This window comes from Rattus norvegicus, chromosome 19 (genome assembly GCF_021556685.1).
Source record: "Rattus norvegicus strain SHRSP/BbbUtx chromosome 19, alternate assembly SHRSP_T2T, whole genome shotgun sequence".
In the NCBI taxonomy this organism is placed as follows: domain Eukaryota; kingdom Metazoa; phylum Chordata; class Mammalia; order Rodentia; family Muridae; genus Rattus; species Rattus norvegicus.
In genome coordinates this window covers 68,180,067-68,197,639 of record NC_141552.1, presented here as the reverse complement: position 1 = coordinate 68,197,639, position 17,573 = coordinate 68,180,067, and the positions used below count along the sequence as shown (strand labels likewise).

At 51.8% G+C, this 17,573-nt stretch overlaps 1 protein-coding gene and 1 long non-coding RNA gene across 2 annotated transcripts in view; one reads left to right on the top strand and one right to left on the bottom strand.

The window, feature by feature from the left end:
- The first annotated feature begins 5,860 nt into the window (after nucleotides 1–5,860).
- The window catches only part of Egln1 (egl-9 family hypoxia-inducible factor 1), a 39,491-nt gene continuing 27,778 nt past the window's right edge, over nucleotides 5,861–17,573 (top strand). The window contains 1 exon segment of the mRNA NM_178334.4: nucleotides 5,861–6,955. Coding sequence (NP_848017.2) covers nucleotides 6,131–6,955 — 825 coding nt within the window. The 5' untranslated portion in view covers nucleotides 5,861–6,130.
- Nucleotides 8,955–16,707, bottom strand: LOC147999612 (uncharacterized). The gene is made up of 3 exons (XR_015644247.1): nucleotides 16,470–16,707; nucleotides 15,252–15,453; nucleotides 8,955–10,495 (listed from the first exon to the last, which is right to left on the bottom strand). It is a non-coding gene; the product is annotated as an uncharacterized LOC147999612 (long non-coding RNA).

The following is a 17,573-nucleotide window of genomic DNA, read 5'->3' as shown; positions in this document are numbered from 1 at the left end:
TCAACCTTCCTAAGGCTGTGGCCCTTTAAGACAGCTCCTCGTGTTGCGGGGACCCCCCCCCCCCAGAACATAAAATTATTCTTCCTTGCTACTTTATAAGTTTACTTTTGTTAGTTATGAACCAAGAGCTGATATGCAAGCTGTCTGGTGTGTGGCTGGGAAAAGGGGCTGTGACTCACAGACTGAGACTGCTCTGTGGAGACAAAATGTTTCGGGGCCACAGATGCCGGGGTGCCCACGTGCCTTAATAAAGGGCCTGTGATAAAATGGGAGGGAAATCTTACTCAACCACAGCTCTCCTGCAAGCCAATCTGTGGCTGTCCTCAAGACACACTGCCACCTGCTTCGGCCTCCACCATCACCCCAGTATTTTGAGGAAACCTGAAGGTCAGTCCGGCATTCTTCCTATGAGGATTCACAAGCAGCAGACAGAGTTATCAGCAGAGAAGTATGCTTGTTGTCTCTCTGCTCAAAATGCCTCTTTTGGGCGTGGAGGCACACCCCTGTCATCCTAGTACCCCTGAGGTCAGGGAAGGAGCATCACTGCAAGCATGAAGGCTAACCTAGGCTACGCAGTGAGACCCTGACTCAAAACCACTCGGCGAATGTCACGGGGCTGGGAACGTACCTTGGCTAGGAGAATGTTCACTTAGCTTGAAGCCCCAAGTTCTGCTCTCAGTGCTGAGTAACCCAGGCCTGGTGCCCCACACTGATAATCTACCACTTAGGAGGTGGAGGTAGGAGGATTAAGAAATTTTAAAGTCATTCTTGAGTATATAGTAAATCTGAGGCTAGCCTGGGCTACACGATATTATCTCAAAGAATTACACACACACACACACACACACACACACACACACACACACACACGGCCCAGCAAAAATGGCTCGGTAGGCACAAAGACACTTGTCGCCAAGTCTGAAAACGTGAGTTGGATCCTTGGAACTCACGTAATGGAACAAGAGAAACAACTTCCACAAGATGTTTTTTTTGACCTACACACACACACACTCACACCACACACATACACCACGCACACACACATACACCACACGCACACACATACACCACACACACACCACACACATACGCACACACACACATCTTTCTACATATCCCTGACTATCCTGGAACTCACTATGTAGAGCAGGCTGGCCTCAAACTCACAGAGGTCTGCCTAGCCCTGCCACCTGAGTGTTGGGATGAAAGGTGTGCGCCATCTCGCCCAGCAGAACATTTTCTTAAAGAAAAATTTTAACCAACGGTGAGTGCAAATTTTTTATTATTATTATTTCTTGGCAACTTAAAAACCCCAAACTGTTAAGGTTTGGTCACTGGTGCACTTTCCTGGACGTAAAGTCTCACGGAAGGGTTTATTTTCACTAGAGACAGGCTCGCAGGAAGGAAGCTCACCGTGTGCCCGGCAGATCCCCTTTCATGGACAGCAGGTGCTGCTTCCAGCCACACCCATGTGTGTGTCCCAAAACCAGAGTTAGAAAATGGCTGATTTCCAGCCCTTTCCCCAGAACTCGGAGACCGTCTTCCTGTTTATCTTGGTGACATGCCTATGCTATACTGGCCCTCTGCATCACGCTCACACAGAATGGTCACACGGAGAAGCCAGAGGTCCTTAGTCACGATCAGGCATTCCGTTCCTCGAGTAGAACGACACTATGCTACGAGTGTTTAATGATTTTCAGGATTCAGGACACATTTAATATTTTAAGTAACGGGACTTGGGCCTGGAGAGATGGCTCAGTGGTGAAGAGCACTGCCTGCTCTTCCAGAGGACCTGGGGTCAATTCCTAGCACCCACAGGGCAGCTAACAGCTATCTGTAACTCCCATTCCAGGGGATCTGACACCCCCACACAGACATACATGTAGTCAAGTCACCAATGTACATAAACTAAAAATAAAATAAATTTAAAAAGAAAAGGAAGAAGAAGACTGAACCCAGCCAGGTGGTGGCGGCAGCAACTGATTCCTGGACTTGGAAGGAAGGGGGTGTGTGTGTCTCTGAGTTCAAGGCCAGCCTGGTCTAGAGTGAGTTCCAGGACAGCCAGGACTACACAGGGAAATGCTGTCTTGTAAAACAAACAAAACAAAACCCAAAACAAAAGTCCTTTTACTTCATGGGCTTCCTGAAGAGCCTAGTCATTTCCGTGTGTGTGTGTGTGTGTGTGTGTGTGTGTGTGTGTGTGTGTGTGCATATGTATGTGTGTGTACGTATGTGTGTATTTATGTATGTATGTGTGTGTGTGTGTGTGTGTGTGTGTGTGTGTGTGTAGGTGGGAGGCTGAGGAATTCAGAGTGTGGCAGGAGGATCCTGAATGAGGCCAGCCTGGGCTACAAAGACACTGCACATGTCACGCCTTCTCTGTCATCAAGCTGCACTGCTCAATGTTTTTCTCTCATTACTTCGAGACTTTGGGCCTCACTCACTTGTCTAGGCTGACCCCGAACTTGCTCTGTAGCCCAGGCACACTCGATAGGCAAGAATTCAACTTTCAATTCTCCTGCCTCAGTGCTCCATCAGCTGAGCTGACAGGAACACGCCACCATCACTGCCCCTTGATGATGCCCACTCTCTGCCTTGTGTCTGCCTCGGACTCTTCCGTCTGCGCTCATTGCTTCCTAACCTAGGGGAGCCCCTGCCAAGAACGAAGAGTGGCCACTCGGGTAGCCAATCAGCTGTGGATCAGGCTGTCATGTAGGAGCCGAGAAAGTGGCACTTCCTTTAACTCTTCAGTCTGTTGCTCTTGACTGGGCCCAGGCAGGCACTGCCTGACAGGCAACTCCCATGTCATTCCTCTCACCTTCTGTACAATGGGCCCCTCTACCACTTCCTACTTCCTAGCCTGACCTTTGAGACAGTTTTATGCTGACAGCTACAACTACCGTGGTGATGGCAGCCCAGACTCTTAACCAAGCAACTTAGCCCGTGGTGTGTTTACCAAGACCTCCTGGAATGAGAATTAGTGCCCAAGTCAGTCATCAACCTACAGTAACCACAAAGTCATCAACCTACAGTAACCACAAAGTCATCAACCTACAGTAACCACAAAGTCCAAATTTTGGAAACACTTGAAGCAAATATTTTGCATTTGACCATATATTATATATAATATATATGTAATACACACACACACACACACACACACACACACACACACGTATTTTATGTGCCCTGGAACTGGAGTTACAGTTGTGAGCAGTCACATGGGTGCTGGGACTTGAACACAGGTCCTTTGGAAGAATAACCAGTGCTCTTAACGACTGAGCCATCTTTCCTGCCCCCAACATTTGACTTTCTAGTAACTGTATATGTCTGTGATTCTATATGCTTAATTGCAACAAGTTAACAGGAGTTTCTGGACTATTTGCCTTTTGAGATCTACGCTGGTCTGGAACTTGAAACTCAGAACTTACTCAGCTTCCTAAGTGTGAGACTTATGTCATGTATGTAAACCATGACTGATTCTGTTAGCTAAAATCTCAAGGCTGATTATCAATTAAAAAAAAATAAAAAACAGGGGTTGGGGATTTAGCTCAGTGGTAGAGCACTTGCCTAGCAAGCGCAAGGCCCTGGGTTTGGTCCCCAGCTCCGGAAAAAAAAAAACAAAAACAAACAAACAAACAAAAAACATGTAAGAGGTAAACTGAATGTTAACCTTGGGAGAAACTGTTGAGATCAGCGGCTTAGTGGAAAAAGGTACTTGTAGCCGTGACTGACACCTTGAGCTTGAGCCTAGAAGCCCATGTGACCAAAGGGCAGAGCTTACTCCAGAAAGTTGTCCTCTGACCTCCAGATGCACTGTGGGGTGTACATGCCCACATGTGTACACATACACCCTAGACTAATAACCTGTAATAAAAAATAAAGTTCCTGGACTACAGGGGCAATTTTAATACCTACAAGTAAGTAAATATAGAATTGTAACAAGTACCCTGTTTGCTGTTTCCTACCAAGAGCAGTTCCTACGCTTATGAACTTTTTTAAAAAAGTGTACCTTACCTATGCTAGCAAAAAGAGGCTAAGAACTATTTGATTCTACTTGTATGTACTTGTACTTTTGTTGGGGAGGAGGTTCTCGGGGATCAGAGTTAGGACCCCAGGCATCTAGCAAAGACCTACAGGAGCCACAGGCCCAGCCCGCTTCCTATGTTTAATTTATGCGTTTCAGAAAATATTTTCTCTGGTCCTGGGAATTGAACCCAGGCCTTTACATACATCAAGCAAGCACTATACCCCTGAAATACACCCCCAGATCAAAACGGCTTTTTATTTTTGCCTTGGGAAGGATCTCCTGTAGCCAGGGTAGCCTCTGTGTAAATAGGGATAACGCCATCTCTCCCAAGAGCTGGCATTACGGATTTGTAACACCACGTTCCAGCTTCGAAGTTATCCCTAAAGTTTATGTTTGTAGGTCACGGGCCATCATGCTTACATTTCTGAGTTGCTTTGCTTGCAATTTCGTCCAAGCAGCAGAGGTTGCAATTCCTGTGTTCCCCTGCACCCAAACAGGGCCATTTTCAACTCTAGGCTGTTTGTCCCAATGGCTACACTCAAGTATTCCTCCCCACCCCCACCCTCAACCACGTGTACATTATTACAATGTTTGCGTCTGGGGAGGTCTTTCCATTTTGGTTGTGCTTTGGAGGCAGTATGACCTAGTCGAGCTCTGTAGCCCTGGCTGCCCTGGAACCAACCGCGTAGAGCAGGTTGGTCCTGAACCAGTACAGCTCTTGCTTCCCCCTCTGCAGCTCCAATTAGAGCAGGCATTTATTTCCCTTGCCCTAGCCCCACTCGTTACTCTCACGAGTCACAGCTGGAAACGAAAGTCTCTGGTTTGTTTCCGCGGCTTGTGTATGTGTGTCTGAGAAAGGGTCTCTGTCCTGGAACTCACTTTGTAGACTAGGCTGGGCCCAATCTCACAACGACCCTCCTGCCCCTGAGTGCCAGCATTAATAGCTGGTCGCCAGCGTGCCAGGCTCTGTGAGATTTTAAGGTTTCATAAGAATAAAACAAAACGAAACGAAACAAAAAAATCCACCAACTAGTGTGTTCATCTCAATCCCCAACACTGAAAACAAACAAAATGAAGGTAAGTGATCTGGCAATGAGGGCTAACGCTAATCACCTTACCATTTTGGCAGAAGAGGTAGGAGAGTCTATGTCCGAGGACTACCGGGCTGCGTCTCAAGACAACAAAGAAAGCCCGTAATAATCCTCGTAATTCTGCAGGTACTATTGTAGATTCTAATGCGAGATTTTAACTCCGTGTGCAGAGTCGTTCACGGACTACGCTCTTGAGAGCTTCAGGCCTGAGTGCCGATCTGGAACCGAGCCCTGATTACCTTACTTAACCCAGGAGGTCTCGAACCGGAACCGGGAGAAATCTCAGAGTTTAAGGACCGCAGAAAAGCAAAAACAAACAAAGCAAAAAGCAAAGCCAGAACCGGACCGGCGACTGCAAGAGCGGGCCCCGGAGCAGGCTGCCCGGGGGGGGGGGGGGCGCTTTGTTGTGCCCTCCACGGCCTCCGGGGAGCAGCAGACCCGGAGCGCGCGACGGCCGTCCCGGAGCTCGGAGCGGCCCAGAGGCCGCCTGAGCTTCCGTTTCCTCCTCCGCGAGACCGAGGTGGCCGAGGCAGCCCCGGAGCGCGGCCCGTGGGCCCCGACAGGCAGGTGGAGTCGCGCGCGCGCGCGCGCGCGCAGGCCGGCGACGCGCGCCCCGGGCGGAGCCGCGAGGCGGAGGGGAGGGCGGAGGAAGCGGCGCGCCCGCCCGCTAGGCCCGGCCCGCCGCGTGCGCGCGGCCCCCGCCCTCTCCGCCCGCGCGCCGGGTCGCCGGGGCCGTGGTGTACGTGCAGCGCGCGCGGAGCGAGTGGCGCCCGCAGGCCCGCGCCCTGCCCGCCCGCCCCGACGCAGCCCGCTGGGCCCGCCCGCCCAGGGCGCCGTGCGCCGCGCAGGCCGCGCTCTCTCCGGCGCGATGCGGCGCTAGGCGGCCCGGGGCGAGGCAGGCGAGGCCAGGGCGCGCGCGGCCTCCCGCAGCGGGCGGCGGCCCCGGGCGGGCGCCCCGACGGCCCCGCCGCCGCCCCGCTCCCGGCCGGCGGCCCGCCCTGCCGCGGCCATGGCCAGTGACAGCGGCGGGCCCGGCGTGCTGAGCGCCAGCGAGCGCGACCGGCAGTACTGCGAGCTGTGCGGGAAGATGGAGAACCTGCTGCGCTGCGGCCGCTGCCGCAGCTCCTTCTACTGCTGCAAGGAGCACCAGCGCCAGGACTGGAAGAAGCACAAGCTGGTGTGCCAGGGCGGCGAGGCCCCCCGCGCGCAGCCCGCGCCAGCGCAGCCCCGCGTCGCGCCCCCGCCCGGTGGGGCCCCCGGAGCCGCGCGCGCCGGCGGGGCGGCCCGGCGAGGGGACAGCAGCACGGCGGCCTCGCGCGTACCGGGCCCGGAGGACGCGACGCAGGCCGGGAGCGGCCCCGGCCCGGCAGAGCCCAGCTCCGAGGATCCTCCGCCTAGCAGGTCTCCGGGCCCCGAGCGCGCTAGCTTGTGCCCAGCGGGCGGCGGCCCCGGGGAGGCGCTGAGTCCCAGCGGAGGGCTGCGGCCCAACGGGCAGACCAAGCCGCTGCCCGCGCTGAAGCTGGCGCTGGAGTACATCGTGCCGTGCATGAACAAGCACGGCATCTGCGTGGTGGACGACTTCCTGGGCAGGGAGACCGGGCAGCAGATCGGCGACGAGGTGCGCGCCCTGCACGACACCGGCAAGTTCACGGACGGGCAACTGGTCAGCCAGAAGAGTGACTCTTCCAAGGACATCCGGGGGGACAAGATCACCTGGATCGAGGGCAAAGAGCCCGGCTGCGAGACCATCGGCCTGCTCATGAGCAGCATGGACGACCTGATCCGCCACTGCAGCGGGAAGCTGGGCAACTACAGGATAAACGGCCGAACGAAAGTAAGTGGCTGGGGCTCGCGCCCGAAGGAGGGTCTGTGAGGACCACCCACACCCCCCCCCCCCGCCCGGGAGGCCGGCGCTCTGCTTTAGCGTGGCTCCTTTTGTCCCTGTAGTACTCTTAGCCACAGTGCAGAGCCTGTCGGAGTCCTGGTCACTCGTGGGGGGCGTTGGGGTGCCAGGTACATCTGGTCTGGGTGATGCATCTTGTCTGTGTGCCTAAGCTAGTTAAAAGCCCCGCGGTTTTCAGCGCTCACCCGGCTCTGATTGAGAGCCAGACACTGTGTTTAGCCGGGACTCTTGTCAGCTGCCCCCAGAAAGGTCCATTTAAAAGCCTGTGGTCGGAAGAGTCCCTGTATTCAGGAAAAGCTTGTCGGCCTGTTCCCCTCCCCCTTGTAGCTTTATCTTGCTGGCTGTCCCCACTGTTTTGAAACCCACCACCAAACCGGGAAAGAGGTGTTTCCGTTCCCAGGGCTCCTAGTAGGTAGGTTACGCTCAGAACACAGGTTTCCTCTATTCGCTTTGTTAATGTGATTCTCCCGTTGAAACCGAGCTGCTCCTGTGGCTTCCTGGCTTGTTTATTATTCATTTATTTTTAAAAACAAAACCGACACGGAATTGGAGGTCGGAGATCTCCTTTTAACCTTAGGTTTGGTGGGATTTTTTTTCCCCCTTCTTTCTCTCACTGTGGCAGTTCCTTCCAGTCTGCTGCTCCCTCCCTCCTGTGGCAGACAGCGGTCTCCACTTTCCTTCCCAGATCTAAATCTGTTCTTTGAATTCAGTCACCCAAGGCACCCTGATCCACCCTCCTTCCACAGTTAGTCCGAGTTTTGGGAGGTTTTGGAAAACCCTGACACACAAGTTTGTACACACAAACTCTTCCCAGTAATTGCTGGTTGTCTGGGTTTTTGAACTACGTTGAAAGCCACACGGGGACTGTCAGACTGGGCATGTTGAGGGGGAGAGAAATACAAGGAACGCAATGAGAAGCCCAATTTATTACTACAAACTCAGTCCTGGATGGGAGCACCTGTCTCGGTATCAAGTGACCTCGGGAGAAGTCGCTTAAAATTAAGCCTCACGGTAGAGACGTAGCGCAGGCGACAGTGTGCTTGCCAGAGTTTGATCCCAGCAGTGTGGAAGCCATGCCCCAGACTTCTGCGATCCTCTTTCTCTGGAGGAGGATCAGAAGTTTAAGGTCATGTGTTCTGCCAACAACGTCCCCAGTTGGAGGGCAGCTTGGTCTATGTGCCATCTTGTCTCCCAGAGTGCACTAAAGCTGGGAGGGCAATAGAAGTCGGATCGGACCCTGGTGTGGGCTTTCTATGCGTTTCCACTTTATTTAAAAAGAAAGGATGTCCTGGCTGACACCTGGATGTTACCATTCACCCCAAGATGGAGCTAGTACTGTTGGGGGGACAGTGTGGCACGGGAGGTAGAGCCAGGAAGGTGGTTTCCCTCAGCCTCAGTGGATCTGCCTTCCTTAGGCCAGGTAGTGGCAGGCTTCTTCCCCTCCTTCCTCCTGTGTTCTTAGGGAAGAGGCAACAGACAGCCTGGCTCTGAGCGCAGTAGGTCTCCTGGGATGAGGTTGGGAAATGGACACCCTCTTTCCTCATGGGTTGAGGTAGCTGGAGGAACTGTCCTGATTTAAGTCTCTTGCCCGGAGGAGGCCTATAGGGGACCAGCCTAGCACCAGGGAGGATGGGCTCCTCCTCAGGATTTGAGCTCACACTTTTCATTCATTTGGGGTCTGTGGGGACAATCTTAGGGACTTCCTTTCATGTCTTAAAAAATTACGGGTATTACTTATTTTCTGTGCGTGCACGCATGCGTGCGTACGTGCAGAGGTCAGGGGGACAGCTTTCTGGAATTAATACTCCAGAACTCGAGTGGGTCCTGGGGATGGAACTTAGGTCATCAGACATGGCACAAGTACCTTTCCCTCCAGAGTCGCCGCACCAGTTCCTCGTTGAACTTTTTGACTAAAAAAAGTTAGGCAATCATGTTTGAACATGTAATTTAATTACTTGTTAAAAGGGAAAAAAAGTATTGCTTTTGGGCACTTAGACACCAGTCACACACTCCTCCCAAATCTCGAGCAAGCAGACTGCGTTGGGCTGCAGACTAGGCTGAGTACGGCCAATGTCATCGTGATCTCACTGTTGGACAGTGAGTGGCTTCCCTGACTTACTCTTGGGGTAAGAGTCAGGTCATGCTAGGCTAGGGCCCACCATTTAGGCACCTGAGTCAGATTCAAGCTAGACTCGTAAGCCCCTGTTTGCCTTCATCTCTAAGGAATTTTTTGTTTTGTTTTTCCAGACAGGGTCTCACTGTGTAGACCAGGCTAGCCTTGAATTCACAGCCCTGCCTCAGCCTCCTAAGTGCTGGGGGCGTGTGGCACTCTCTAGTTTTGATAGATGTTTCTGTTGATGTCGAAAGTGTATGTCATCGGCACTGCGGGTCCTGCTGTGTAAACTTTTTTACTGATACAGAGTTTGCTTCACGTAAGTAAAAGCAGTTGTGTGCTTAGTCTCTACGCTATACTCTTTTAAGTCTGTCCCTAAGGGGTTATCTGAATGATGCTGTCCAGTTTGATTGCCTCTGCAAGCGTTATCTCTTGTCTTTGTCCTGTGAGAGCTGTTACATTTCCTACCAGTGTGTGTTTCTCACTTGAGCTATTGGAGCAGGTAGGGGCTGTCAGTGTGTGGTCCCCACCTCAGAGTTAGAAGAGGTTGAGGGGAATGTTTCCCTCACCGGGAGTTCTGTAAGGTACCGGGGTGCTTTTTATTATTTAAAAAAAAAAACAAAAAAACTTATGTGCACAAGTGTTTTGTCAGCATGTCTGTCTGTCTGTCTGTGCGTCTGTGCCCCACACGTGCACAGTGCCCAGTGTAGGCCAGAAGAGGGCATGGGATCCTGCTGTGTTGGTGCTGGGAATTGAACCCAGGTCCTCTAGAAGAGCAGCCAGTGAATGATCTTAACCACTGAGCCACTGCTTCAACCCTCAAATACTGGGATTTAAGTCAGGTCTTCCAGCCGAGCCATGAGTTCTCTGTCACATCATCTACACATCCGTGAGTACACGGTCATCAAATTGCGAGACCTTCCAGGTTCCCCGTCCCCAGTGTCTGCCTCAGACATGCGCATCTGGCCACTGGTTCCTCCTCCGTCTTAAAAAGAGGAAACCCCGAGGGAAGATGAGGTAATACAGGAGAAAACCAGAAACGTGATTGTTGCGACTGATGTCACCCACCTCCACTCTCCACCCTCTCTGGGATCCTCACCCTTTTCTTGCCCTTAAGCTGCCCTTTGACCTCTTAGCCTTTCTCACATCCTTCCTTCAGGAAGGCTAGAGGTAACGTCATCAGCAGGGAGCCACAGTCTTCCCTTGGACACAGCAAGGTCTGAGGATTATCAGAAGCCACAGGCTCTGTCTCTGGGTAGAGAGACTCGGGAGCGGGGGAGCACTGTGCTTGTCTGCTGCAAGATGTCATTACGATTACTGCAACACCAGGTGTGTGGTGCATCAGGTTGCTCAAGGCCCTGCCAAAAAAAAAAAAAAAAAAAAAAAAGGGAGGCTGAGGCAGGAGAATAGTGTCTGAGGCCAGCCTGGGTTGCACAGATACCCGTGTCCAAAAAAACCCAAAGCAAACCAGTAAAGAGTGAAACTTCCAGAATTACAACATATATAATGTTTTTAAGACTTAATATCTCATATGTTCACTTGAGAATGTATGTAAAGGAAAGATGTTAGGGATACAGGTGACTGGGGGAGCACCTGCCTGGCACATGCCAGGTGCCCAGGTTCAATCCCCAGGACTTCCAGAGGCGAGGGAGGGAGGAAGGGAGGGAAATAGGATGAGAGCAGCAAGCACCTTATAGTACTCAGAGTTTTCTGTGCTGGGGTTATAATTAGTCAGCTCTGGGAGGCTTTTAGAGCAGAGAACAGGATGAGGACAATCCTGCTGCTTTATTGCGCCTGCCACAGAGAGGGGTGGCAATCCTCTTAGGTGACAAAGCCCTGCAGGGAGAGTCAGATGCATCCTGGACTTGTGCTGCCCTTGGGCTCCGAGAGGAGCCTCCAGACCTGAAGAGAGGTAAATCTATTTGTCATTCCAGAAAGAACTGAACCAGGCCAGGGCTTCCTTCCCTCATACTTCTGCCCTCTTCTCATTCCTCCCGCAATTCCTAACCACTTCAACCCTTTAATACTTCACATAGTGGTGACCTCCAGCTTATTGCTGCTCTGTAGCTTGTTTCGCTGCTGTTGTGAATCATAGCGTAAATATCGGATGTGCGGCCCTCAGAGAGTTAGTGGCAGCTCACAGATTGAGGACCTCTGTCCCAGCACCTTCACCATGGAAATAAGAGTGGCTGGCCACTGCTGCATCCGATGGAAGAGTAAAGCAGAAAGGCTTTCTGTGCAGAAAGGCTGAGAGGTTTGGGGCCTGGCTGATCCCAGCCAGCTTAGTAGAAGATGGTCCGTAAAGAAGTTGAGAGGTTAAAGAAGTGGGACGGCCATGACAGTTCACATCTTTAAACCCGGCACTTAGAAGGCAGTGGCAGGTGGATCTCTGAGTTTCAGGCCAACCCGGTCTATATAGGGAGTTAGAGTCTCACTGTGGATACCCAGCTGGCTTGGAACTTGCTTGTAGACCAGGCTATGCTCAAACTTAGAGGTCTAGCCACTATCCTTTCGTTTAGAGATCTCAGTTTTCCCTGTCTTGTGAGCTGGGGGAAAAAAAAAACTTAGATGGGTTTTGACCTAACCACCTGGTACGCAAGTGTGTGCGTGAGTGTGAGAGAAAGGACTTTGGAGCCGTTAGTGACAGCCGTTAGTGGGAGTGCCCCCTCCTCTGGCTGCAATGTGCCCTTTTCCTACAGAACTGACTTGGCCTCGTTTTTTTTTTTTTTTCCCTTTTCTGGAGGAACTGATTGTATGTGACACACTTTTATGCTTCTCTCTGCAAACGCCAGTCTGACACTTTAGCTTGACCTTCTTTTCCACCGCATCTGTCCCGTTGCTGTTGGAGGGAGCTGTGTCACCTGAAGCAGGGCCTCCTGTTCTTGCTCCTCCTGAAGAGGGACCTGTCCTCTCCCCCCCTTCCTCCTGGGTTTTGAAGCCTGTGCTTTCTGGCCTCCTTGGGTTGATGTTAACAGCTTGGCTGTTTTATTTAATTTCTCACCATTCGCTCTCACAGATTCTTTTCTGGTGCAGGGGAATGAACTTCCTTGTGAATTCCCAGAGCGCTCTCAACATTGAGACGGGATTTCATGTAGCCGAGATGGGTCTCAGACTTGCTAAGCAGCCCCATGCTGGCTTTGAACTCTCAATCCTTTCCCCTCCACCTCCAGAGTGCTGGGACTATAGGCGTGCACCACCATGCTCTTAGTGTTCATAGCCTCTTTGTACGGCTGTGTTTGTCCCCATCTTTTTTTCCTGCAAGGTCCGTGTTCCACACCTGGGATCATCTATAGCTGCATGGGATGTTCTGTCATTTACTGTGTGGTCCTCACGGCTTGCCCTTGGTTCTCCCTCCGCTCTGCCCCCAGCCACTCCAATCTTGTTGTAAGGTAAACCCACCAAAGACCACCCCACGGACTCCTTAAAGCCAAAAGGAAAGTCTTTATTGCCAGCCTGCTGCATGAGGAATTTTCCCAAGTCACGAAGCCCTGAGCCTTGCAGCTCTTTGTCTTTAATACAAAAAAAAAAAAAAAATATTTCCTGGTTGACACACATCAGTTAGCAAGAAGTGGAACTGCAGAAGCCAGAGTGCCAGGTTAGTACACTCAGAGAGAGTCTCTTTGTTCTAGGTGTGGCAGGGTTTGGAGCCTGTGCACTGCGTGTTAAGCTCAGAGTGGTGCCTCTAACGTGTGTTGCAGTCTGGGGGCATGCTGCGTTCTAAAACAAAATCCTCACAAACAACGTCACCAGAGTCTTTCCCTACCAGTTGATTTCATTTTACATTCTCTAGTTCAAATTTGACCTTTCTTGGGGTTATACACAGCTGAAGGATGTCCTGGGCCAGGGTCTTTGCTCTATGCTGTGGCTGCAGAAGGACCTACACTTGTCCCCCACCCTGTTTCTGGCAGGTTCTGCTATTGCCAGGAAGGGCTTAGGTTCCCGGCCACAGAGGGGGCAAGTCAAAAAGCCACGGAGAAGCTTCCAAGGGCCTAAGGCCCCTGTCTTTCTAACTAATCATGGGGGTATCCCCTCCCCTGCACCCTGTCGTTATAATTGATTTACGCTGTGCCGGTTAATGATAGCTTATCCTTAAGCGTGTGCCCACGATGATTCATGGTCTGCGGTTCAACCCTGTCTTCATTGTCTCTTTCTGTTTAGAGGTAGGGCTTCAAGCAGTAGTAGGGTCTCTTGCCTCAGCCTTTGGAGTATTAGGGATATGGGTGTGCACCACTGTTATTGTTCCTGGGGGATCACAGGTGTGCACCATTGTTATTGTTCCTGGGGAATCACGGGTGTGCATCACTTTTCCTGTTCCTGGGGATCATGGGTGTGCATTGCTGTTACTGTTCCTGGGAAATCACGGGTGTACATCACTTTTCCTGTTCCTGGGGATTATGGGTGTGCATCACTGTTATTGTTCCTGGAGATTACAGGTGTGCACCACTGTTATTGTTCCTGAGGAAGTGTTACCTTCCTTCTGGGTGCATTAAGGGTACTACAGGAGTGTACCTGTAGTGGGTGTGACCAGGACAGTCGAGTGCCAGTACCTGGCTTCTTCATACACACCCACAGCAGCCACAACTTCATCTGCGAGGATCTTACAGATTCCTAGATCAGTCTCCCATCCTAACAACTGACCGACTATGGGGGGGGGGGTGAAACACAGCCCCACCTCATTTTTGGAGTGCCTGATAACCCATCGTGGTTCATATTGAGTTCCCCTGTGTTAGAAGAAGTGCAGGACAGGAGTCCGGGAAGATGGAGGAACAGGTTTAAGCTGGATTCTCTGTGTGACCTCTGTTTCTATAGTATCTACCTACACATACTATGATACATATCTGCCTTCTGTGCTCCCAGGTGCCAGGTAAACACAAGTCTGTCTTCTTGGGCCCAGCGGTTGGAGGGAAAGCTGTGAGCTGGGTTGACTGGGTTGCTGTTTTGGGAGCTCTTTCCTTAGGCTAGGAAAGCTTCCCAAAGAAGCTGTCATTTTGGAAAAAGCACGTGTGTCTCCCCTCCCCTCTGTCAGTGCTACAGTTTCGCTTGTTTAGAAAATATCTCCTAGTCATTACTCACTTGAGAGCTCATGTCAGGCAGGTGCAAAGCTCTTGGTCCATCCTCTCATAAACTGAGGTAGCAGCGTGTCAGTAATTCCAGCATTTCGGGGCGGGTGGAGGCAGGAGGATCAGGAGTTCAGGGCAAGCCTGGGCTGCTTCATTCCCCTTCTCTACTCCTGTTCAAACCCAGCATCATCTCTGCCCTGGAGGATTCCAGAGACCTCTCTTTCCTATATCTCTCCTTTGTCCCTTCCCTCTGTGGCTTCCCCAGCTCTTGCCCCAGGGGGTGGTTCGGAGTCCTGCTGTGGCCTTGACAGCTCCTAGCCCCATTGACACACGCCTCACAGTGGGAAGCCTTGTCCTAGCACCTTGCCTTATCAAATGAGTGTCTCCAGCTGCTTGTATCGGGAAGGAGGGTAGTTGCTAACACTTACAAAACCTTACTTAAAGCCTCGGGCACATTTGTGCGTCTGTCCTTCCTTTCTGTCAGGAAACAATGGCCTTCACATCTGAGATCTATACAGTGGGGTGCACCCCTGTGGGGCCATGGCCTCTCATCCTGTTGGAAGTAAGTTTATCATTTAATGTCAGGCTGCGCTCACAGCTCTCCTGGGGCAGGTGTGAACGTGGGCCACAGATTGGACATGATCAGAAGGATGTGGTTTGATTCTCCGAACTGCGTATTAGGGGTCGTGAAAACCGAGCCTTCTCTGTCTTTTTGTCCCTAGCTCCCCAGTGAATTAGGTCTCTGAGGGGCCTCCATCCTGTTCCTGTGCCAGCCATTGGGACCTTCCACCTCCCTTTACTCTCCTTCACACAAGTGTGGCTCCTCCCATCTCAAACTAATTCAGATCTCCAGTGATCTTTCTGAAAGAAAACAAACAGAAAAAAACAAAACCAAAAACAAAACCCAAACCAGAACAAGCTGTACTCCAGAGCTGGGGAGATGCCTCAGAGGGAGAGCACAAATGTGAGGAGTTCGAATCCCCAGCATGCATGTTAGGAAGCAGTGAGGCCACACATGCCTATACTATAACCCTGATGTGGAGATAAGGCTTACTTGGGCTTTGCTGGCCGCCAGCCTAGCTCCTGGTTCACTGAGACACTCCGTCTCAAGGCAGGAAGGAAGATACAGGGTCACACAGCAGGGTGTCTGACATCGCCCTCTGGCCTTCGCATGTGCAGATTCAGCCATGTGCACACTCCGCATGGACACACTCACTCCAGGTCCACTGTGGCGGTGCACACCCGTAGTCCTAGCACTTGGGAAGTGGAGACAGAAGGATCAGGAGTTCAAGATCCTCCTTAGCTGCATAAGGGAGTTCAGGGCTAGCCTGGGCTATAAGAGGTCTCAGAAGTCTATAAGCACAGAACTGTAATTACTGTGTGGCCTGTGCTTTCCGTGTTAGACACATGTTAGCACTCAGTGACTTGACCTTGACTATCCTCAGGCCTAGGCCTCACCTTCCTTTACCACCTGCCCAAACTCGTATCTTAATCTCCGAAGCCTTTTTCACACCCCCCCCCCAAGTCTGTGGGTGTTCTTTCCAATTGTGGTCAGCTCCCCCCTCTGCGTACTATGTTGTTCCTGACCCCTAATTTTCCAGATTAAAAATAGCCCAGGCCAGCCTGGTCTTATACTATTTTTAACTCCCAGTACTGGGAGAAAGGTCTGCTTTGAAGGTGAAATGAAGTTCTGTGCCAGTCAGTCCCTAGGATAGGAGCCAGGCAGGGTTCTGATGGCCTGGCCCCTGCAGAGAGGTGGCCTGTGTGACTGCCTCCTCCACCCGCTAACCCCCAGGGCCTGAGGCTCTGCAGGAAATGCCTGTGCCCCCAAAGCTCACAGCTCTTGACCTCCAAGAGAGGGGCACACCATCAGTTAACTTCAGCCTGTGGCACCTCTCTGTGTTGCTGATATGAATTTAAAACTGTCACACCCATTCTCAAACCCAAGCTGACAAGCTTATTTAACGGGGGCTGGAGCACCTTGTGCAGCTCTCAACGGATGCGACCCCAGCTCTGGGGGCTGGGGGGTGGGGATCCGACCTCCCTCCGGCCACTCCACGAAAGGGTTTTTAACAAGAGAGGGCGTGGCCCTACCCAGGCATGACCGTCTCTCTAGGGTTAGGGAGCCTGGTTCCGAGCACGAGTCCTGGGTTCCGGTGTTTACCTGACTTCAGAAGCTGCTGTCACACAGAGCAGCTGCGTGTGGCAGGAACCCAACTGGGCATTTACTTCATTTTGACTTCAATAAACATTTTACCCTGAAACATCTTACCTGTTATTGCTGAGGAGACGCCTCGGATGTCGTGGTACATCTCCAACCCCAACAATCCCAGGCAAGGAAAACGCAACTCGTATATTTATAAGCTGCACGCCTCTAGTGGGCAGATCTCCTCTACACCACTTTCTTCCCCAGTATGGAGTCCCTGCCACTTGCAGTTTCTCCAGGACACACGCTTCTGCTCCATCTTCCTCCCTCTGTCCTCTGTTCGCTGTCTCCTCCTCCTCCCCTCTTCCTGTCTTGCCAGGAAACCCGCTTCCTCCTTTTCACCCAGCGATTGGCTGTTTGTCATCTTTATTAGCCAATCAGATTACCCAGGGAAATTCCTCTAGAGGACCTGGGTTCAGTCCCCAGCACCCACAAGCCTATGTTACTCCAGCTTCAGAGGATCCGACATGCTCTTCTGGCATTGTGGGACAAGGCACACTCATAGTGTACGGACATATATGCCAGCAAAACACTCATACAGGATCATCACAGACAGACAGACAGACAGTTTTGAGAGTTCCACTGTAATTGTTAATTTTGACCTTGAAACTTGGTTCCTCCTCTGAGCACTGTGCTGGTGAGGAAGTGTCTGCAGAACAGGTCCTTTCTGTAGCAGCCACTGTGGGACCCAGACAGGGTCTCAGGGTGCTGCTTGCACTAGCCTTGAACTCAGCCCATCTTCCTCTTGAGTACTGACATTACAGGTGTGCAGTGCATGGCTGGCATAAACCGTCTTAGTAAAGATGTATCCAGAGAACACGTTGGTGACCAAATTCTATCCTCAAAGCCTGTGTGAGGGTCGGCCCAAGGCAGTTCTACAAGCCGGCTCCTAACTGTGTGTGTGTGTGCCCCGTAGATGGCTGATGGGAGCTGTCAGCTTCTTCCCACAGTTTGCAGCTCATGTGTTGACCCCGTGTTAAGCCCCTGTTTTAGCAGCTGGAGAGATGGCTCAACGGGTCGAGGCTCTTGCCACCAAGTCTGAGGACCTGCATTTGATCTTCAGGACCCACTTGGTGAAGGACTGGTTGTCTTCTGACCATACATACCATGGAGTGTGGGTCAGCATCACACAGAGACAATAGATGTAAAATACTCCTTCTACTACTAATA